Source organism: Sardina pilchardus, chromosome 15 (genome assembly GCF_963854185.1).
Source record: "Sardina pilchardus chromosome 15, fSarPil1.1, whole genome shotgun sequence".
NCBI classification, from domain to species: Eukaryota; Metazoa; Chordata; class Actinopteri; order Clupeiformes; family Clupeidae; genus Sardina; species Sardina pilchardus.
In genome coordinates, this window is record NC_085008.1 from 19,849,367 (window position 1) to 19,874,131 (window position 24,765).

At 43.8% G+C, this 24,765-nt stretch overlaps 1 protein-coding gene across 1 annotated transcript; it reads right to left on the bottom strand.

Moving 5' to 3' along the window:
• Positions 1–1,285: 1,285 nt before the first annotated feature.
• Positions 1,286–24,765, bottom strand: LOC134102473 (calcium-activated chloride channel regulator 1-like). Its single transcript, XM_062556580.1, has 12 exons — positions 24,619–24,765; positions 24,350–24,487; positions 24,101–24,251; positions 23,849–23,957; positions 23,459–23,618; positions 22,157–22,334; positions 21,879–21,985; positions 20,486–20,701; positions 19,713–19,983; positions 19,254–19,415; positions 2,371–2,601; positions 1,286–2,200 (listed from the first exon to the last, which is right to left on the bottom strand). Exons 1-12 carry the CDS (start codon positions 24,763–24,765, stop codon positions 1,851–1,853), a joined length of 2,220 nt encoding a protein of 739 aa, XP_062412564.1. The 3' UTR covers positions 1,286–1,850.

Here is a 24,765-nt window from a genome sequence, read left to right on the forward strand (position 1 = left end):
TGTCAACATGTTTTCTTACTCATGGACTATATATATGTAGAGTTTTACAACTGTGAGTGCTAGCCATTCATGACCATAACAGAACAAAAACAACTACTGCCCCAGTGTTCAAATTTTTAGAAAATAATATGGTAGCCTTAAGAGAGGAGAGGTTTTTTTTTTAAAAAAGTGGTGCTCATTAAATATAGGAATTTTCAGCCTTTTTTTAGGACGCGTCTAACCACATTTGAAGAGCCATATCTCAGAAACTAAACAAGATACCCAGCTAAAATTTTGGTTTTCTTCTAATGAGACATGGAGGAACATTTGGACCAAAAATCAGGAACAACTGAGGACCATGGTGTCGGACCTGTTCCAACTGATATGGAATTGCCCTTAACAAGGTTGCCAGACCTGTTGGCATTAGAAACCTATTTAATTTACATTTAGAGTGATGGAGGTACTTTGAAACAATAGACTATATATGGCAAGCGTTTGAGAAGGTCTTGGTTCACTCTGAACCGTCTTTACCTGGAGTGTTTCACATGCTTCCTTACTGCTTTTACTGGAATAAACCAAGGAATCTTTTTTCCAACAGACATCCATACAGTATGTTTTTCTTACACATATTACAATGTCCATGGAGGTCTTTCCGTTTCCTGCCTGCCTTAACCAGATCAGTTTCCTTTGCGTATTCTTTCTTACTATTTGCCAAGTCTGCCATGGCAATCTGTCAAAATGACTTTCTTTCTTCTTCAAAATCTTTCTTTTTAGTAAACTCTGTGCATACAATGTTCAAGTTCTTGTGTAGAAACCCTGGTGATACGTTGAACAAAGTTACGTTGAGCAAAGTTTCATGTTGTGTGATTTTGATGCGATCATAGTGCTTCATAGCCCCTAGCACTCTATTCAAAAGGCCATTTGACCCGAAAATAAGATCAATCTTTAAGGTAACACTAATGTTGTGATTATGCTTTTAAACAACAGTTTGACTCGTACATTCACAAAAAAACCCTAGGTTGCATTTTGGTGAGAGTTTTGTGTAAAGGTAGAACCAATACATGGATGGATGTTTAGTTGTTTACTTTTCTGAAACTCAGAAAGATTATGTTGCCGCACACCCAAGTTCTCAAATTACTCAAATTTATGAAACCTTGAAAAAGGCCAACTGGCCGAAACATTGGTGTCAATAAATTACTGAGTGTGCGGCAACATAATCTTTTTCTATAACTTGCCAAAAGGGAAAAATAAACTCAACGAAACATGTCTCTTTACATTTATTTGTAATCATTTTGACGTGGCTTTAGCTGAGAAACAAATAGTTTGCAACACACACTGAACTTCAGTCAAACATTCTTTAGAACACAGCTGATCAAATGTCTGCTTTCATTTTTGAATGAAATTACATTTTGAAGAGCTGTATAATAATATTAATTATCTCCCTTAACAATGGGATTCTCTTCTCTGATTGGCTGATGAGGTGGCCATTAACTTCGTTTAACAGGCTATACCTTTGAAGCAGTTCCAATGTGTTGCCCGTATCACACTGGAATATTAATTCGCCAAACTCGTTGCAAAATTTAAATGAACTGTCACGTTGCATCCAAGCTAAAATACAGACGTTCAGAATATAGTGACATTGTAGCATACGACGGAGGTGGATTGTAATATGGTGCATCTTCACTGTCTTTCTTGAACAGTCAGTTATCATCAAATCAAATTATAGTAATACATATAGCACATTTTTCATGCATAAAGCGAAACAAAAAGATCTCTACAAACATAGAGTAAGACATTGCTTATTGCGCTAAAACGTCTTTTTTTGCATCTAGTTATCTCTGACACGCCTTGTGATTTTTGCTTAAAAGTTATTACATATGAACAATTACAATCCCTGCAATCATTACTACAATGACAGCGACTGTGCCACTTACTGCAACTGCTATCATATCTATGCTCTTATGTGGTACTGGAGGTTCAAATTTGACCACACGGGCAATGTTTGACATTTCGGATTGCAAAGGTTCAGCATTTTCAGCTGCAATGGCAAAGTAGACACTAGTGCCATTGGTGATATTGAAATGATATGAGCTGAATGTGTATTCCTCAACGGAGCCAGCCTCTTGTGGTGACAGTGCTGATGTGTTGACAACTTCAGACTTGTCAAACTGCCCTCTCAGCAACCCCAAGTCTTCACTCCAGTGGATATGATAGAGCGATGCTGTAGAAATGTCAGTATTTAAGTCAAGCATAAAGGATGGGCTGCTCTAGATTCATTCAAATTACTTCATGTGTTAAGGTGATCCCCAGCTTGTCACATCACTATTTCTTCATGATTTATTGCACACTGGAATTGATTATCACCTGTTTTATTTGGGAATGAAATCTCACCTGTTCCCTGGTCATAGCTTGCCCCAGGAGCAGTCCAGGTAAGAGTGACGTTGTCTCCCTCCAGATTGGCCTTCAGGTCTGTGATCTTACAGGGAGGAAATGGTGGAGGGCCTGTAGATCCTGGGGGTAACGCCACCACAAAACTCTCTCCTGTGGCTGTCCTGCTGAAGCTCCCCACCTCCACTGGTTCATGATTGACAGGAGGCTTTGGGGGATTCATCACCACTTGGCCTATACAGTGTGATACAGCGTAAACATTAGCCTGATTTTCCAGTGTTATAATGTACATTTGGTCCATTTCAAGAAGAATTTCTGGCGGGTAACATTAGAAATGCACATCAATACACTGAGGGGCGGGGGGGGGGGGGGGGGTATTGTTTGTTGCACTTCTGTAGCCTGGGTGCCAATACCGAACTTTAGCACCACAACATTTAAGGGCGGAAGTTCGGTCTGGCATTTCTCCATTGTGCCGCTACTACACTCTGTACAGATCAATCAAATTGTCAGGGCAGGCTATACATGTGGACAGGTGAGCAACAGTTGCATAGTTTTCTTTCTCGTATGCCTCATATGATGTGCTAGGGAAAATGTACAACAAAGGTAGATGCAGCTGTAATGTTTTTTGTAAACAGAAGCTTAGCTAGATTATTACATTATTAAAGCAATAGTTCGGAATTTTGGACATAGGACCTCATTTCCAACTTAGTCGGGATGATATAGGTCGGTGAAGACCATTTTCAGTGAATTTCTGCCCTTCCTTGAGTTGCAGCGTTCATCTCGTGCTAACCTAGGTGCCGAGATAACGCAAGTCAACGGTAACATCCAGCCTGCCACTGAAAACACTCCACAGAACACCCGAAACAAATAATTTATAATTTCAGACTATCGATGCACATGCCTGTGTTGATAGAACAATGTTAGAAATAAAACTAACCTTGCATCGCATTGCAATAGCCTACTTTGTTCCCTGTATGGCAGTGGCGGATTGATATTGAGAAACTAGTCCCTCAAAATGTAATAAATCATTGAGTTGCAAGGTTAGTTTTATTTCTAAAATTATTCTATCAACACGGACATGTATATCGATAGTCTGACGTTTTAATTGACTTGTCTCGGGTGTGCGGTGGAGTGAGCAAGACTGTTGTTGATGTCAGACTGATGTTACCGTAGAAATGCGTTAGCTCAAAACCAGCGTTAGCAGAGGGGGACGCTGCAACTGAAGGAAGGGGCTAAACGCGATAAAAACGGTCTCCACCGACCTATATCACCTCGGTAAAGTTGGAAATCAGGTCCTATGTCCAAAATTCCGAACTATTCCTTTAAGTTTAAATAGTGTAAAGAAGATTATTGGAAAATAACCAAAATCGGCCATATTGTCAAACTGAAGGTGCATTGTGGTACCCCTAGATCATTATCAATCTTCACCAAACTTCATTGTTTATTCATCAAATGGCATATTATCCACCATAGAAGAGTTTCTTAGAGAGAAAGAGGGGCATTTGATGCACCCTAGTGGGCGTCCAAACTTTCATTTTCAATCCACTTGTTCGCTCGCAAGCTGTGCTCGCTGACGTTTCCTTTTTGTCATTGTCCTTACCTAACCTACAGCGAGCGCACACATCAACATTAATAATAAAAGTATTCTCGTTGGCGGAAATGGAAGAAAATCTGTGATTTTTGTTTGACATGGCAACGAAGGTAAAGTTACGGAATCAAGTAAAGTTAGAGTCAAGTGAGGTGGAAAGTTAAAGTTTTCTGTTCACTGTTTAGCCTTAACTGATTAGCCTTCTACTGGGCCTAGGCTTATCCCTAGATTGCAAGTTGTTCATAGTGGTTGCGTTCCATGTAACGATTTATCGGTCCTTCCTTCCTCCCTCGATCCTCGCCCCGGTCATAGCCCCTCCTACTAATGAATTTTGCGAAGGAAACGACGAAGGAATGAGCGGAGGATGGAGGAACGAAGCTTGATGAACTGCGCAAATGAGACGTCCTCGACTGCATACACACCATTTAGCACGTGCGACGTCAGTGTAATAGGGCGGATCCAAAAGACGCGCCGACATCTGTGTGCATGCAACTGGTCAGCTCTTCTGCTGATAAAAAGGACATTTACAACATTGTGTTTTGAACTCAACACATAACGCATAATTTAAAATCACTAGGTCCGACATGATGCTGTTTTGTGTAGATACACAAAATGTTTCAATGGCAAATGTTGATAAGGACGTTCAAATAATGAACTTATTGTTCGTTTGGCTACATTTATGTTTCTTCATGAGCCCCTAACATAATCCCACTATAGCTTTTAGCATCAACTTCACACGCCATAAATAACAGACAACATTTCTATATTTCTATATTTTTAAACGTTATACAGGATACGTCATCCATGCGTAGCCACAGAACGCCCATCTCCGAAATAACAGTTCCGCGTGGGATGGTCTTATGTTTCCTCTCGTATCGGGATTGCCACCTCCCTCCTCTGTCCTCGGTCTTGCCTCCTCTGGTTGCAATTACATGAATGAGATGTCCTCGTGCCCTCGACTGTGAGCGATTTCCGGTGAACGAGGATCGAGGGAGGAAGGAAGCCAGATAAATCGTTACATGGAAGGCACCCAGTGAAAAAACATGACATTGATTACTTTTAAAGGTGTTAGTTTCAAAGGGTGTATAATGAATCGATTTCACAAGTGAACTTTTAAATTTTCTATTAGCACCTTTAAGTTTTCTTTTTGATTGCGAATTGAAAGGAGATAAATATTTGTACATGTAATTTCAATGATATTTTTACAAAGTAAAATGAATATACAGTACATGTTAAAGTGTTGATATGCTCTTTCACTGCCTCTCAAAATCCAACCCTAACGTCCCCGTCGTGAGAGGTGGAAACAGGTAAAGCTGGCCAATAGGGCAATGGTAAAACACATGGGCCAATCATCCGTGAAGTGGATTAAACTGATTACAGAAACATTGATGAAGACAAAGAAACCCCACAACCTAGGAGATGAAGACTCTTCGGGCATGCAAGCTAAAGAGACAATGAAGACGCACACTGAAAACCATATGGAGAGGGTGCGTCGGAATCTTCTATCCCCTAGGCAACCTACCAACATCGCAACCTGGAACATCAGGACCATGTTCACAGCAGGGAAGACGGCAGTCACTGCAGAGGAGATGAGGACATACAGGGTTTCTATCCTCGGCCTATGCGAAACTAGATGTCTCCAGTCAGGAGAAGTCAAACTGGCCAGGTGTGAGTCCATACTCTACTCTGGACACACGTATGAAAAAGCACCGCACACGGAGGGAGTGGCATTTATGCTCTCCAAAGAAGAGCATAGGGATCAGCTGGGAGCCCACAATTCAAGAATCATCACTGCAAGATTCCAAACCACCCAAAAAAGAATCAACCTTCAAATCATAGTGCTATGCACCCACCAACAATACTGATGAGGAACTAAAAGACAACTTCTACAACCAGTTACAACATCTACTCCAGACTAGAAAAGAAAAAGACCTACTCTTACTCATGGGCGACATGAATGCGAAGGTGGGAAATAACAACAATAGATACCAACTGGCTATGGAAAAGCATGGACTTGGCACCATGAACGGAAATGGGGAGACATTTGCAGACGTATGTGCTGAAAACAATCTGGTCATAGGAGGGACTGTTTTCCCCCATAAACCCATCCACAAAGCCACCTGGATATCACCTGACCACAGCACCGAAAACCAAATAGGCTGCATATGTATAAACAGGAAGTTCAGGCATTCTCTCCTGGATGTACGAGTGAAGAGGGGGGAAGATGCCGGGACAGACCACTACCTGCTGGTGGCAAAACTCCAACTCAAGCTCAAGCGCTGCAACAACCTCTCTGACAGCAGAACAAAATTCAACCTACAGCTCTTCCAGGACATTGGAACAACTGAACTGTATCAAACCACCCTACAGAACAGGTTTCAAGCCCTGCAAGAACTCTAACACTCAGTGGAAGAGTACTGGAACAGCCTGAAAAACATATGGAAGGACACATGCCTAAGAAGTGGTGGGGAAAAAGACAACGAAACACAAACCCTGGCTGTCAACAGAAACACTGAAAAGAATAGAAGAGAGGAGGGCAAAAAAAGGACACACTAAACAAATGCAAAACCCGAGCAAGAAAGGCAGCAGCCCACAAAGACTATGAGTTAGCAAACAAGATGATGAAGAAAAGTGCTAAATGTGACAAACAGAATTACACCAGGCAAAGTGCTAATCACATCATTTTAGAGAGACTGCGAAAGGCGGTTGATGATGAACTGAGAGAGAAAACCAAGCTGGTTTCAGAAATGGAAGATCATGCAGTGACCAAATTGCTACCCTCAGGATCATCATCGAACAATCTATAGAATGGAACACACCAGAGGTGTCAAAAGTATTCACATTCACTACTCAAGTAGAAGTAAAGATACTAGGTTTTAAAAATACTTTTGTAGAAGTGGAAGTATCAACTCTAGCTTTGTACTTAAGTAAAAGTATAAAAGTACTGGTTTCAAAACTACTTAAAGTATAAAAGTAAAAGTAATGTAAGGGAAAAAATGCCATTAAAAACAAAGGTTTAGGCCACGCCACAGGGGCCTATTGTGCACTACCCTAGTCTGGTTTTAACCATACTAAGCTCAGTCTTTTAAGATTGAACATTAGTCTGGCGAGGCTGCGCTTTGTTTCTACTGCACTTCACCTCGCTTAAGTTTCGCTATCGTCACGTCACCGGCCAATAGCGTGCCAGGACTAGAGTATAGCCGTTTCTGATTGGAGCCAAAGGTTCTGGCAGTGAACAGAGGAAAAAGATCTGCTGGTTTCCAGCCTGAGCTGCCGGGCGAAATTCTAATTCCCCGGAAGTTCAGGCAGGTTCACCCAGCCTACATTACACCACTTCCCCCCAAAAAAACATTTTCTAAAGGCCATAATGACTATAATGATATTAAAATGTTAATGTTGAAAAATGTGGGATCCATAGCTACCTGTTTCAGCCGCATACTATTCCCATTGAACATGAACACATTCTAGTAGCAATGCAGATACATAAAAAAAAAGGACCATGTGCATGTGTTTCATGGAGCGGAAGATATGATGACTAGTTCCTTATGAGTATTAATGGTGCAAAAAGTCAAACTTCAGAGGCATGTTATTTATCAATAACATTTATTAGAATGTAAATGTACATCCAAGCTTAGCTGCAGGAATTTGTGAGTGCAACGGATGTAAGAACAAAACTGGACAAGACAACTGGACAAATTGGTGTACCCAGGGCAGGCTTAGTGGCAGTTACCCTGGTTTGGTTATAGTATACAGTATACATCAAAATGTATGATTAATCCAGGTGATTCATCAAAAAAATAAAATAATAAATACTTGTTTGTAAGGTGGGGCAACAGAACCTTCAGTGGATGACGTCCTTTTGAGGGCTGCTGAAGTAAGTTGCGTGTAGCCTATGTAGCCTACCTCTCTAGACGAGTTGGGTGTTTCTCCTGTGGAAAAAAAAAATGAAAGCACAGGCACAGATTGAGATTCATGTTATGCTTTGTCAACTACTAGAATATATCTTTACACAATTAACTTACAAATATCCCATATAGCAGTAAGCTCAGATAACATTTGGCTAAAGTGTACTTTGGGGTTAACTGTAACCATTTTCTGAGGCTGTTGAAAACGCACCAAATCACACAATGTGGTCGTTTTGGGTGTCGTGGGTTGTAATAAAGGTTGTCGACGATCAAACTGACTACTTTTTTTCATTCGTTTTAAGAGTTTAAAAGAAGAATTTCTAGTTGTTGTCTTGCCAATCGCGCTCATAGTAGCCTATCCGCTGACGTCGAGTCCCGTAGCAACACAGTAGGCTACAGTATGAGGCTGCTGAGCCTGTCTTGTTGGCGGTGGCCTGTTGGAGGGATTGTAAGAAAAGTTGTAATTGTCAAATCGACTCGTTCTTTTTTATTTCTTCATCTGAAGAGGAGGAGAAGAAGGATTGGCAGCGATTGCGGCCGGGGCAAAAGTGTGGAGAAACCAGGTCCGCAGAGGTACGGCTCGCCAGCACCTGGGCTACCTTGTTGAGTTTATTATGTGGTGTCAAAACCGCAAGGATGTTTTTTTCCCCCCACAGTATTTTGGCAGCAGCTGCCGCCAAATTCGCCAAATTCTACCCTCCTGCTTGAATCAGACCGTCATCCGCACACAAGGATGTTTTTGACAGTAGGCTAGCCTATGTTGGCAGCAATTGCTAAATTCTATCCTCCTGCTTACCCAAGCTAGAAGAAAACCAAAAACTCTCCTCTTAAACTCTTCAAATTAATTTTCAAAGTAGTCAATTTGATTGTTGAGGACCTTTATTACACGCTACGACACCCAAAACGACCAAATTGTGTGATTTGATGCACGTTTTAAACGGCCTCAAAAATGGTTACAGTTAACCCCAAAGTACCTTAAAATCTCACACAGTGCCCACCAAACAAACTTGCAACGTTAAATCATAGCCTACCGCTAGCAAGCAAACCATGTACCAAGCAATTAGCAAGCCATAGCAAATCACACACAGTGCCCCCAAACGAACTGGCAACATTGAATCATAGTATAGGCTACAGTATCTAGCCATAGCAAACATTCAAAATGTACCATTCGGCTATAGGCTACGTTAATAGGTTAGGTTAGGCTAGGCCTACTACAATATTGTGCCAATAATCAACTGATAATAACAAACTCTCAGCTTACCTCAAGATGCTTTTTCAAATTAGACGGCGAGTTTATGAAAGGCCTTAAGTGCAGAACTTGCAGCAGTGCATCTGAAAGTAGTTGTTTTTGCATCCAACCATTTCGAAAATTCTTCCGGGGATGAGGGATATGTTGGCTGGTGTTCCTGGTGTGATGGATCGCGTACAAACCAATAGGGTGTCGGAATGGTAGGCTATATGTTTACACTTCTCGTCCATGCGCAATTTATTTGGATAGGTTTTTTTTTTTTTTTTTTTAACGGTGACAAGCCAAAATGAAATTGGAGTAACGAGGCTATTTTTAAAATGTAACGAGTAGAAAGTACAGATACTTGCGTGAAAATGTAACGAGTAGAAGTAAAAAGTAGGCTGAAAAAGAATTACTCAAGTAAAGTATAGATACCCAAAATTTCTACTTAAGTAAGGTAACGAAGTATTTGTAGGCTACTTCGTTACTTGACACCTCTGGAACACACCTGTTTATGTCAATTTCATCGACTTCGAAAAAGCATTTGACAGTGTATACCGAAAGCTGCTATGGAATTTAATGGCACACTACGGAATCCCCCCCAAATACATAAACATCATCAAGAACACATACCAGGACATGCAATGCCAAGTGCTCCACCAGGGACAGGCACAAGAAACATTCACTGTGGGGTGAAACAGGGCTGCCTACTTTCCCCTAAAACTAAAAACATCTCACTCAATACGAAGCTCAAAATCTTCAACTCCAACGTCAGATCCGTACTGTTGTATGGATCAGAAACTTGGAGGACCACCAATGCCATCACCAATAAACTACAGACTTTCATCAACCACTGCCTTAGGCTGCGTTTAGACTGCCAGTTTGAAGTGACCCAAATCCGTTTTTTTGCTCTCATGTGGCACGTATCCGATCTGTGCCACGACAGTGTAAACAGAAAAAAACCACATTCCGATCTCCTCAGATCGGATACAGGCCCCTTTCGTATGTGGTTTTAAATCAGATATGGATCGGATTTGTGTGCATGTGTCTACAGTCTAAACAGACAAATCGGATATTTCAGTGCAATGCGTCCCACACGTCATTAATCTGCGCCAGTAATTAGGAATAACTCACAGCCGAGAGAGTGTGGGTAGTCGGCACAACTTTACTGAAGGAATGAACTCGCGGGAGAATACACACAGGAAGAGCGCCTGGGCGCGCATGCGCCAAAGTACAACAATAATACCAGGCAGTAGACTGGCGTGACCACCTTTCTTCCCCACACCCACCCCCCCAAACAGGGAAAACATAGTAGAGCAATCTAGCAATACACAGATATCATCAGAACGCATAAGCAACAATGTGGAACACATAACTGCAGTGATAAACACGCAACAGGACATTATGCAAAAAGGATACGTGAGGAGTCCATCATTAGTCCAACACATAGTCACTGAGATGGGATGGCTGGCGACGCAGCCTGGTGCCACGCCGGGGTGGGGAGTTCGCGCCGTCAGGGGTAGTGCAGGAGGACTCCGGGTCCTCTGGCGGGTCGCCTGGCACGGCAGCGGCAGGTACCGATGCGATCTCCAGGGGAATGGCAGGTGTTGGGGGAGGTACCACCTGGGGCACCTTCAGGAATGGAGGGCAGTCCTCCTCAGAAGCGTCGTCATCCCCAGAGGGACGGTTGATGTCCAGGGTGGAGACTGGGACCTTGTAGCAGTCCGTCAACTTGACCCGATAGGTAAAGTCCCTGAGTTGCGAGCCTGCAAACTTGCGCAGGCCACACCAGAGACCTTCGACAGACACGACCAGGTATCTGTCACGGCTGCATGTCTTGTTCCGGTCAGTGTGGAGGTAGACAAGGTCACCCACCTCAAGCAACGAGGGGGATAGAGTCTTACCCCGAGGGGCCTTGGACTTCTCGCTGTGAGCATGGTTCCTCACCCTTTCTTCATGCTGTGTACGTATGAGTTCTTCATCGGCAAGGGGCAGCTGGGCGGAGGTGAACTGGTCTCTCTGAGTCCACATCTCCCGGGCAGACAGGCCACGGGATCGCAGTCTGGAATTGAGGCAGGCAGTCGCCACTGCCAGGAGCCTCGGCGATATGGGACCGCCTCGAGGCTGCTGTCGCAGCAATTCCTCACCTAACTCTCGTACGGCCTTTTCTGCGACAGGGTTCTTGTTCAGGTTCTTCGCCCGCCCCAGCTCCAGTGAGATTCTATGCTGGGCGAGGAGTGGGTCAGAAGCCAGGGCCTTGAAAGCAGGGGCCGGGTCGGTCCGCATGACAGCGAATGGACCGTCGAGGGGCCGTAGTTCTATGCAAAGCCTGATGAGTCCATCTCGCAGGGTCTGGCTACCCTCGTCGTCCACCAGCATCGAGACAGTGTAGGATGTCACACACTCTCGTACCACCAGCACCAGTTGCCGTGCACGTTTCATGACATCAGCAGCAAAGGCGGCACCTACTGTAGCCGGGGGCGCAGATGACGACTGTTCGTTGACGACTTGGGGTGTATGACGGAGGGCCACACACGGATGACAGCCATCTGTGGCCCGGTGCACGGCTTTATCAAGGTCAAGGGCAAAGAAGTACCTGTCAAGTGTTTTTCTTAGCTGGTTGGCGGTGGGGTGGCTGAGCTGTAAGTGCAATGCAGTCACGAGGCCATCCAGGACCTGTCTGGGAACAATGATGCACTCCCGGCACGGAGAGAGGGGTTCTTCACGTTTTACGATTAGTAGGCCGTCCCCAGCTATCGATGCCACGCTGAGGTACCTTTTGACATCCCTGACGTCCGTCATTTTCCTAGATGGTCGGGTCCCCTGGGTAAGATGGGCATGGGTCCGGCGTAAATCAGGGCATTCGGACTGGAGGGATCGCCACGCCGTTCTGCTTGTGAACGGCAGTCTCGTACGACCTGCCAGAATGTCATCAGTGGACAGCAGTCTGACGACTGAATCCTGGGTGCGCTGCACAAAGGTGCACACCTGGCATGCCATGTCCGTACAGTCAGGAGGGTTACGGCTAGCGAAGTCGGACGGAAGGATCGCTGCGCCAGCTACATGCCGTATTGACACTTGGAATCTGCACGCCGTGGAGAGGAACGTAGAGACACGGGGACTAGCAGAAAACTCGCCCCTGCATAGTTTTTCGTAGGCCTGAACGCACGGCTTGCTGTCTGTGAGGAGGCATGCCTTAGTTGTCGACTGAATAATGTAGGGGCCATAATGTTTGACGGCTGCTGCGATAGCGAGAGCCTCCACCTCACAGGGCAGCCATGTTAGCTGGTGGGCACGTAACTTGGCACTAAAGAAACCAGCCAGAGCAAGCTTGTCGTTGCGCATCACATATAGTGTGGCAGCAATGCCAGGTCTCCTGACAGCACCATCAGTGACGATCCACAGTTGGTCATCCGGGCGTGGTAGGATGACCGAACGACTGGAGGAGAGGCACTCTTTCACTCTATTAAAGGCACAGTGCAACTCTTCAGTCCACGCAATGTTGTCTTGCGAAGCCTTCCCTGCTATGGCGTCGTCCAAGGGGGCAAGGAGGGCAGAGCAATGTTTGATGACGCGGGCCATTACCTTGACTGCTCCAATGAACGATCTCATACCTCCCACTGATTTTGGCGGCTCACATGCAGCCAGGGTAGACACGCGGTGGGGGCTAGGCCTAAGTGTGCCCTGGGTCCACACCCACCCAAGGACGGTAGTGGAGTGTGGGTTGATGACCGTCTTAGATGCGGAGAGGCGCAGGTTGCATCGACTCAGAGCATGTAGGACACGGGTCCAGTTGTCGAACAGCTCCTCAGGTGAGTTGCCCCCGCAATACAGGTCATCGGCAAGCTTTGCCACGACGCCCGCCTGTAGCAGATCACCCAACACGCAGCACATTAGTTCCTCGAGTGCAGTCTCTGAACCGGGCATGCCCATAGCCGAACGTGCATAGACGCGAACTCCGCGAAAGGGGGTGACCACGCCACAATACTTCATGGAGTCGCGTGACAGTGGTATTTGGTAGAATGCGTTCGTCAAGTCTGTGGCTATGAGGTGTCTCCATTGGGCAACTTGGCGTAGGGTGCTGTCGACATCGGGCATGAGGGATGGTTGGGGCTTTGAGTAGCGGCCGACATCAGCGAAGGCGGTCACTAGGCGATAACCACCACTCTGCTTTCTGATGAGGAAGGAGGGGTTGAGATATTCCACGGAAACACCTACATCCTCAGGGCGATGGAATACACCCAGGTGCTCTAGCTCGTCAAATTTCTGTTGTAACTCAGTGAGTTTGTCCCTGCCGTACAAGGGTAAGCGACCTTTGCGTTGTGGTGGCTCGACTGGGCCCATATTCACCTTGGCCTCGAATGGGCCCTCAGCGCCGTTGTAGCCAGAGATAGCAGGGTCGAATACCTCGTCATATTGGTCCAGCAAGGAGTGAAACCTATCCTTGAAGCCAGGAGGGAGTAGGTTGTCTGGGTCTACTTGGACGCCCTTGGAATGCTGAACAGTTGCAGGTCGGACTGGGAGGTGTCGGGCCATTGGCACGGTGGTGTGAGTGTCAGGTGCGGGGCTCGGGACAGTGACTGTGGAGAGGGGGTCCACTTGGCAGAAATGTTGGTGGCGCCTCAGGACATGCGGCTCACCTGACAAGTTTGGGATCCGGATCCTTCCTGCGACGCTGGATACCACTGCAGGGCGGGGCCAGTTGTGTGTGGTCTCGCATTTGGCCGTGTGAGTGTCCAGGCGGGGCTCCATGGCGTAGGCTGTGTCCGCTGGAGCGTCAGGTGGGAGGGGAATTTCAAGAAATTCACCTGGCCATATTGTGGTCGACACGGGAGGGGCACGCAATGTGATGGTGCGGCGAACCGCGTTCTCTGTGAGAGCCGTGTTCGCGGAGCCGTAGGGGAACACAGCGCCATTAGCTAGGGTAATCAGTCTCTTGGCAGGGCGCACTGAAATGTCATTTGAGGACATGAAGGGAGTGCCTGCGAGTATGTCCACATCCAAATTTTCCACAACTAGGCCGTCGAAGTGGAACTTATTGGCACCCCGGTTGAATGTGAGGCGGGTCTCGCCCACAACCTTCATGGGAGAGGAACCATCGGCTTGGTGGGCAGACTGGGAGCTGGGGGTCATGTGAGCTCCGAGGCGGTGCGCAGCAGACAGTCTGATCATGTTGCAGGTGGCGCCGGTGTCGAGGATAATGCGTGCATGGTGGTGTTTGTGGAAGGTATCGATATATGGTGATTGTCTGACCTGGACGGCACGGGCAGTATGGGACTGAGTTGGCTCAGGGCATATAGGAGGAAGTGCCTCGTCATCAGAGCACTCCTGGTATGTGACTGGGTCCATGGGGTCTTCATCGAGCACAGAGACAATCTGTCTGGCTTTGAGCATGAATTTTCTGTCTTGTTCGGGTAGATATTTGCATGAGCTGAGAAAGTGTGCATTATTTTGGCGGCCTGCTTGGGTGCACAGGGGGCATGACTTTTCACGCGGGCTTGGCCGCATTGGCATTTTAGGGGCAGCAAAGGGGAACTGACGGGGTACTGTGCCACTGTATGTGCGGTTAGAGGCAGCTGCACGCATAATTTTGGCATCGTCGGCTGCACGGATTTCAGAGAGTAGGGAATCAAGTGCTTGGGAAATCTCTGGTTTGATAGATGCCAATGTGCGAGTGCGCAGCTCAGTGCCATATCTTTGCTTGACAAGTTTTGGTAGATCAGCATGAATTAAACGCAGCCAAGTCATGACTACAAAATTTTCAAGGGAAGGGGACAGCTCTTCATCCTCAGCTAGGGCAACGTCATGATGGGTTAAGCCAGCTGCTTTAAGGAGGCTATCCTCTGTGAAGGCCATAAGTCGCTGGTATAAATCTTCAGCACGTTCATCAGCTTCTAAATGAATATCTACAAAGTCAATGAGCTGAGCCCCTGTGGTTTGGAAGCCGTAATGTAAACGAATGGCTTGCCATATGCTCTCAATGGACGTGGAATTTTTGACAATGGTGTTACGGGAGATCACAGGGCAATAATTAGCAACTTGACCTAGCATGAGTTCTAACTGGCGGACTTTATGTTGAGCAGTCCGCCTGCGAGCTGCAGGAATTGCCTCACCATCGTCCTGAAATCCTCTGAGAGGGGTATCACGGCTCTTCTTACCCCATGCTGTGCCATCGATGAGGAAAGGAGCGAACACCGGATCCAGTGAGAGTGTGTATAGAAGGTTTTGTTTCCAGTTTTCGAATGAGTTCAGAGTCTCGTGCTTGGTCAGACACCACTGTTTCGGTGCGCGGTTGATATTAGCCATCACGTAAGTGTACTCAAACTACCTTCTCGGCCGTTGACACGTTCGTCGGAGTCGGAGAAACTGAAGCTGAAAGGCTGGGTTCGGTAACTTTGCGCTGCCACCACGCCAGTAATTAGGAATAACTCACAGCCGAGAGAGTGTGGGTAGTCGGCACAACTTTACTGAAGGAATGAACTCGCGGGAGAATACACACAGGAAGAGCGCCTGGGCGCGCATGCGCCAAAGTACAACAATAATACCAGGCAGTAGACTGGCGCTGTGACAATTTTGCGCCTGGTGACGTTAGGTTACAATTCCAAGTGGGCGCGCTGGCGGAGCGTGTTAAAAGTTGCCGTATTGATACTTTGATAGACTATTACGTTTCCGTAGACCATGTACTGAGAATAAAACATTTGTAGCCTACCTAATTAGGCCTATCTACAATCGTAGGCCTATAGCCATCCAAATATGAATGGTCTACTGTAAATAGCCTACAACCAGAGATATTAAGCAAAAAAGTGCCAAATTCAAGCATCGCGATTTGCAGGCTATTAGCCTATTTTTAAAACTGCAACTGCAGTTCTGTTTGTTTAACTTTGCTTCGTGAAATTTGAATGTGTAGACTTCAATCACATGTCATTCATTTCGTCAGTCCCTCGATCTGTTTTAAGTTAACATGAGTGCCATTTGATTTATATAGTCACAGCAAATGCAATTAAATGAAAATAAAAAACATGACCTAGACCTGTGCGGGTTAGTTGCATAGACAGTAAAAGAGTAGTTGTAACACCCGTCTCTGGCAAAATTAACTGATTTTATCGCGCATGTGCGAGCAATTATGATTGCGAGTTATGGATTATTTTTTATGTGCCGCGAATACACCCAATGAAAGTTAACACAGCAACTTCAAATATCAGTGTTGGACCAATTGCTTCAGACATGTAAGAAATAAGCAGTTCATCAACTATATTAACAGGTTTTATCAAGTCGATATGACCAAAATAAGCCTATGTAAAGGTTATTGTGAGCTAGCATAATACCGTATGGTTTGCAATGGCTAATCACTCATAGGCCTACAACTAGCTTTAACCAGGCGCGTAGGAACGAAGTAAGCATTGGGGGGGACAATAATGAGGTCTGTTGCGCGCGCTCAGCGTGCGCCGAAATTTTTCTATATTAATAAATAAAGGGGGGCGATTCGGGCGAATTATAAGTCACACAAGAGATAAAAAAAAACCCTATTGCTGAAGTTTTAATGGCCCTTTGTAAGATGCCGCTTTGAAAATATGTATTTCAGTCTTTTTCTTAACCTATTTTTGGAACTGGGAAGAACATCTGCACATAGGCTAGGCCTATTCAGAACACATTTCTTCCCTGAAAACGCACACAGCTATGTCTGTAGGACAACGTAAACTGACTCCCCCAATGCTTCCCTTTACATGGTTGCATAAACGTTGCTTAAATGAAAATATGTTTCTTCTTCTTGACTTTTCATATGCCATCTAAGTAAATGTTATGTCAGCTGACAGATGGATGCGCGTTTTGGGCACAATGAATGGCTTTGCCTTTATAGTAGTTTAAATGGAGACGCAGGGAGAGCGCGCTGTGGCTATTGTTACCTGTATGCAGCCATCTCAACAAAGTTACGTGGTTAGAAGATTCCTGTATGCTGCATTGCCGTGACCATTTCCTTGTGGATTTTTCTCATTGGAATACATCTAACGAACGCGAAAGCTGAGATTACGTTGCACATCAGTGTTGGAACGACTAGGCTACTCAACAAACTGTGAGATAAACATTGTTTTTCGTGTCTGGGAGATCTCGTTGTCGTTTTGGACTGTCGGATTCTTATGGTTATTGTTTGGACTTATGGACACTGAACGTTTTGGGGGGGGGGGGGGGGGGGCGGGGTTGTTTGTGCATTATGAAGCTTTGTGTTAATTAGTATGTCGGGGCTTCACCTCGGCGCATAAGTTGCGCGCTAGGTGGCCACAAACTCATTGCTTAATTTGTGACACAATACAGTGTGTAGCCTATTCATAATTAATTTGTGTTTTTTCATTTGTTAGATTACTGCATGTTTGACGTAGTCTGTAAACAGGCATTCTGCCCATTTATCTTAAGTCAACCGAGGCCTTCAATGCTCATATCCGCCCGTAACCTTATGCTAGGCCTATATGTGCGTCGTGACAGTGTCTAGATTATAATAAGAGGCAAATTGTTATACATATCATTTTAAAAGCATATAATAGGATGAACAAAGTGTATGGACTTGCTAAATCAAGGTAAGCAGATAATTAGGCAATGTGCCACGTCCGATTTCGCAAGTGCCTACATTTAAAAATTGACAGCCGTCTGTAAGACTATATATGGCCAAAACTTATTTAGGCTATCGTAGACTACTGTATTCACCCACAATATCCCACAATATCCTCTTAACTATTTCGAAAAGAATGAAAGAAGGCCGTAGACTAAATATATGGACTGCGAGAGTAGCCTACAGCAGCTTTCAGACACTCAAGGTGAGGAAGTGCTGCATGCTGCATTATTGAGACGGGCTTTGTTTCGGGAAACAAAAAACACAATGTGAAAGACCTCCGATGCGTACTGATAGCTATAGTTATGGGGCCGTAACTCAGGAGGATGTAATTGATTTGAGCCTAAGAAATCAACAACATCTGTACTTTTCAGCGTTTTTCTTTCGGGAGGGGGTCAACATTGCGGGTGTCCCGACCCCCCCGGTTCCTACGCGCCTGGCTTTAACAGTCATACCTTTTTTTGTTGATTATATATGAAAACAGATGTTCTTTTAAGCCAGCAGTGTTTTGTGTTAAAATATGTTATAGGATTCACGATTTTTTAACACTGTTACAACCATAACACTATACTGTTACAACTGTAGGCCTAGCCTACCGCACTTTTTTATGGCTGCGTAGGTTGGAACAAAGGTAGCCTACATGTCACTGTTAAGTTAAGTTATTAACAAACTGCAACATATTTGTTACATTCTGTTTCAACTTTCATGGAGTAGAGATGTATGACTCTGTTCTGGTCAAGTTTCACTGCTCTCAAGTCTATCGTCTTTGTGTAAAGCTAGTTTGAACTAAAATAAAAAAGTGTTACGATTGTGCTGGTTCTCCCCTTAAAGAAACTTTGAGCCCATGCGCATGCGGGCCATTTCAAGTGTCTGGCAAATGTAAACACACATGATCGGATTTGGGTCACTGGCGAAAGTAGATGTAAACATGCAATCAAAAAAATCGGATATGAGCACAAAATCGGAATTGAGCATATCCGATCTGCAGTCTAAACGCAGCCTTAGATGCATCCATCCTCCTTCTGGCCAAACCGTACCAGTAACACTGTGGGAACGCACCAATCAAGAGCCAATAGAGATACAGCTGATAAGGAGAAAGTGGAGCTGGATAGGTCACACACTAAGAAAAAGCAAAACGGCAATAACCAAACAGGCACTAACATGGAACCCACAAGGCATCGGAGCAAAGGGAGGCCCAAAAACACCTGGAGAAGGAGCACAGAGCTAGATGTGAAAAAGAAGGGACTGACGTGGAAACATCTGGAGAGGATGGCACAAGACAGACGGGGGTGGAAACTATTCATCAATGGCCTATGTTCCGAAAGGAATACAAAGGCCTAAGTAAGTAAGTATTCTTAGTTAATTACAAAAAAAGCAGTTTACAAGTTCATAGCAGCTGAAAAAGAAAACTAAAGAATACGATCATTATTTCTAAGTTAAAAGAAATCAGGGCGTCTAAAAGAGTGCCATTTAATATATTAATGTGATATACCTATCACTGCGGCATTGGGGTTCTACATTGTGTAATGAACTTTGATCATCTCACAGTATTGTGTGCTTTACCATTCACCACATATCCTGGGATGTACATTGCTCCACTGTTTCTGTGCATTGAGATCCTGGCTTTGTCCGTGTTTTTCACTCTTACTTTCAGGCTGTACCTTCCTGACATCAGATCACTAAAATATGCTGAATAGATGCCATCATGTTTGAAGGCATCAGCACCTGGTGAGAAGGGGAAACATGCACTCTAAGACAGGTTGTTGCAGGATGAACAGCAAAAAAACAACCATTTAGTTCATTAACTGTCCTAAAAGAAATCCTCAGAAAGTAAAGTAAAATGTGTTTGTTCTGCCTGAGCAGTGTACACTTTCAGGTAATTTCACTAACCAGCTGATCTACCTCGCTGAGTAGTTGTGCTAATTAGAATCAGCTGATTTTGTGAATTGTTGGAAAAAATAACTATGTAGTAGGATTTACTTTCTGGACTTTCTACACTTCTACCTGTAGCTGACACGTTACCTGCTCCACTATCCACCAACTGTAGTGATGCTTTATGATTAGTATCAGACTCAAGTGTGGCTGTGACATCTGCCATTATAACAGGTAATCCCTTCTGAGTGACTGCTGCATAGACCACCATGGCTTTGCTTCCATCAGATGACTTCTGGTCCATGTGGGCTTTCACTACGATAGGGGCCACATCAGCACTGGCAGCACGGGTGATTACAGTGATAGCCATCGCCTCTTCACTGTCACGCTCATTAAGTAGACTATAATGCCATTCTCCAACCTATAAACAATTGAGACACAAGTCCACTGAACAGGTGCTGGTAATGTGTTATTGTGTTTGCCAAACTGCTAGCAGTGCAGCATGACGTCTTTGATTATGATCAAAGTGCTGTTGTAAAACCCTGCATAACCCTTTAAATTGACAGCATATTCTAGTTCTACAGTATATTGCTGCACTTCCCAAAATTGAAACAAAAATTAGAGTTGCTGTATCTTGATGTTGCTTGGCAACCATTCTGATAGAAGAGATATTTCTTAGCGGAAGAATTACTACCTCTGAATAAATCATTACATCTCTCATTGCTGTACGGTGCTTTGTGCCTTAGAACACCCCTTAACTGCTGTAAAATCACAGAAAGCACTTTTGCTGTTTGCCCAGATGTACTGTAGTTTTAATTCATTTTTGATTGCAGATTGCAGTCAACAGCTTATGGTGTTCTGTTTGATTTGTTTTGCTCTGCTGATGAATAATGTCCTATGATAGCTGTTCAGTGAAATGTTACCTCTGCAGTTCCTGGTATTTTCAAAGATAAGGTCTTTGTTGTAACATCATGACTGAAGTGTGACCCATTGAAAATGTCCCCATTTGGACTTCTGATGAATATACTGGGAAGGTGTGCTTCGTAGACAATGGTTATAACCGTGCCATTTCCAACAGTCCAGTCCACAGCAAATGTTCCATTAAACCAATCAGTAGTTGTAGTGCCAGAGCTTTCAAGCTGTAGGGAATCATAGAATGTACCAGGGCAACACATTAGATGAGTTATTTAAAATACATCAGATGGAAAGTTACCTAGCTTGCATTGCTGCAGCCACCAGCTGATGCTGCATTTTGGGGCATGACCATGGGGTCTCTTCAACATGCAGAGTCTAGCTCTGTAGCTGCCTTGCTGCTCTTAGAGAAACCATCAGAGCTTTTTAGATTATATTCAACGTTAATGTTGGAAGAGAGGAAGAGAGGGGGGGGGGGGGGTCCCACGACAATGAAAAGCTTCAACAATCAAGCTGTATAATATTTATATAATAGGTGCAATGATCCAGTCTGACACCTTTAGCCTAGCTTGGAATAATTCACTGAAAGTGGGTTACACCAGTTTCTAAATAGTTCTGGTTATTGATTGTGATTGTCTGAATCAAATCCAACACATACATATACCTTGACCACATTTCGTTCTATAGTAATGCATTACCACTATAGACTGTATGGCTTCCACAACTTACACGAAAGTTAGAGTTATTACATGGCAACAATTCAGATGGGGGAAATATATTTATTCGCGGAAGAATGATTATATATATTTACGTTACATTTTTCGTTGCTGTGCCTTTGTTTCATGAAATCTTGCCAGATAGATGTAGTAACCGTTTTGGAAAAGCAATAAGCCACTCGAGTGCTTCGCTTGCGCATCGTGCCTAACAACCCCCTTCTAAAATCAGTGTAAACTACGGCCTCTCAGGGCCTATACACAATATTCTCAAGCCAACAATCTTATGGGCATCGCCATGACACCTCAGTATTCAGAAATCCATTTTTCATGTGGTATTGATTTTAATGTGGTGGTAGACAGTGCTTGACATATCCTGAACCATGTAAAAGCAAACCTTTAACTTATATATTTTCATTTGTCAGTCAAAGAATATCCATATTGAGTGTAGAATTGTCAACATTTCAAAAGAAATATAAGTTAAAACACATTATAGTTAGCCTGCTGAGACTGCACTAAGTTATAATATAAACAGATCGAAGATGAAAACCGGACAGAGGGGTGAGGTGGATATCTTTCCTTTAGCTTGGTGTGTTTCTTTGAAGCAACATTATGCAATACTTCAGCACTTTTTGAGGTATGATTTAATATTCAACATCTTTTGGGGAGCATCTTCACCCCATGTCCTTACCTGGATAATCTGATGTGTTAAATTTCCATCCGAGGCTGTAAGAGAGGCAAATGCATCTACTAATTCATTGGAGTCCAAACTCTGTGCTGCATAAAGGAACTGCCCGTCTGCAAAAAAAGCGAATGAATCATCACAATAACCGTAGCACATAATGTGAGTTCTATGCAGACTCTTTACATCACTTTACATAAATGTGGACACATGGAATATAAACTTCAGTGGAAGTTTTTCTGATTCTGAGTAGGCCTATTGTGCATCCTTGATGTGCCATATCTTACATGTTTTAGTCGATATATTCTGTAGCGTTTTGTCTGAATTTGGGCCCAGGGCAATAGTGTGCACCATCACTTTACTGCCGATAACGGCGTCCTCACAATCTTTTATTACGTCTGTTGCTTCACCATCAGTGAGAATAACAATCTCATCTCCCAATGTATCCTTGTCTTGTGTAATAACCTGCAAAATGAGGACTAAAATTGTTCTTGGATGGGATAAAGAATATACAGTTTGTGTAACGTTATCCTTTCACAGAATCCTGTTCTCTTGGCTTTTACCTTCAATGCGAGTAATAATCCTTTGCATACACTCGTTTTGCCACCCGTCTGAGTTGGGAGAGCACTGACAAGATCCTCTCTGGACTGGCTATTGGTAATCTTCGTCAAGGGTATTTTAATTGAGGCTCCATCGCTGAACTCAACGATACCCACATACGATGTGGCATCAATGATCTCTCGAAGAAAAAAGGTAGCAGCTTGCTGTAAGCGGTTTATTCTTCCTTCTTGCTAAAATGAACACAAATTTATGTTTTTTTAATCCAACTTTTTATCCACAAAATCTGATCAGAACCGATCTGAACAGAAAGTGAAAAAATGCCGTCATTGGTAATGGACAACAGAAATGAATTGCAGTCTTACTCCCATGCTCCATGACACATCCAGAGTCAGACACACAACCCTGGCCTTCCTTTGTACAATCTTCACAGATGGCGGTGGGCTGAGTTGGATGGACGATTCTGGAGCTCCAGCATCCACAGAGAGGTTGAGGATCACGTCCAGAGCTGCTCTGTTAGCACACATGTTATTCTGTGTGTTTGGGGCTTCAGCATTGTGAGTCTCCGTTGTGCAAAACTCACTCACCTGAAGAATAGAAGAAAGTTTTCACCCAAACCATGAATTTGAGGGCTACAATAACAGTTTCTAGGAACTCAGCATTCAAGAAACATTATGAATACAGTCGTGGTTTGTTAAGCATAATGATTAATAAGTCTATAATCATTTGCACATAGCACTTGTGACTGCATTACAAAGCTTATTTAACCCCTGTAATGTAATCATTATAATTGTTGCAAGTTAAAAAGAGATTTAGAATACATAGTGACAAGTGCAGTCATAAAGATTTTGAATGATTACAGACTTGTGACATTATTATAGAATATTGATACTTTTATTTATATTTATTCATGAATGCATTTCAAGTCCCAAACACAATGTACAATTAAATAATAGTTGCATAATAATGTATAATAGATATGTTAATATAACTTATATTAATACAAGTTGAGCCATGTTCTTTTAACTTACAATGTCTAAGCCTTGAATAGCCATAATTGACTCTTTTGCAGATGATGAATTATTTACTACAAACATGCAGTCACTAGTGGGTAATCCAGTTGTAATGTTAGTTTCACATGGTTTACAGTCTCCAGGCATGCATTGTTGACCAGTAATGTTTATGCTACACCTGAAAGGAGGAATACAATTACAAGTCAAAATGGAAAATTGCCATTTTCCTTAATTTAGTTTGTCAGTAACAAAATGTACTTAACCCAGCAATCTGAGGAGCACAGGTCTAAAGGCATTTGAAGCTGTAGGGACTGTTACTGATAGGCTAGGTAGGTATACATTGTCATAGCATTGTAAATCAATTTGTGACAGAGGGATTTAGTGGTCGTGAAACTGATGATCTGTTACCTTGTCGCCTCAACTTTACCCTCTCCAGACAGGTAGAATGGCTCTTCCTCACTATACTCATCATATAATCCCCACCGTAGGTGAGCCCATTCATGTACAAAAACTCTACCTGTAGTTGAAACACAACCAGTTTACTACTTTGCTCATATTAATGCTAGGAGCAGAGAAATATGACCATATTACTTCAGCATTGTCAAAATGTCGTCCCCATCAACAAATCATACTGTAGGTTTGCATGGGCATCTAGCTCACCTCTCTCTCCATACACGTCAGTGAGCTGGTCATCTAGCAGGAAGTTTGGGGTGAGATGGATGTACTGGCTCTCATTTCCACACTGGCCGTACTGGAGGGTGTAGGGCTCATCTCCATACGCAGGGTTTGGCTCATCAATAAAGACATGCGCCTGAATGAGAAGGGGGAAAAAAACGGTATCTTCAAATTATTTCTTTGCGCTCAAATTAAGATGAATGTTTAAACATTTACAGATGTTTTCTTCCATACCTTGATATACCTCTCAGTTGTAGCCTTTTTATAGCTGGTTGCATTCCAGTTTGCAGGAACCGTTATCGTCACTTCCTTGAAATAAAACCTGTTCCCAACAGCATTGTACAAGTAGTCTGATGCATTTTTCAACATGTCCTGAAAGAGTAAAGTGAGACAATCCAGACAGCAGTAATAACAGAGTAACTAATTGTCAAAGAATTCTCATTTATATTCAGATTTTGTGAAATAAACATTAGTATTTGCAATACTTCAATAGCAGCCATCACCTTAATGTTTTCAAGGAGTGCTGGATCTTCAGGGACATTTGGGTTGATGGCAATCAGAACACCGGTGTACCCATGATCAATCAGCTCTATTCCAAATGTACTAGACAAGAGGATGACAAAGACCAGTCCTGATGTCTGCAGATCCAT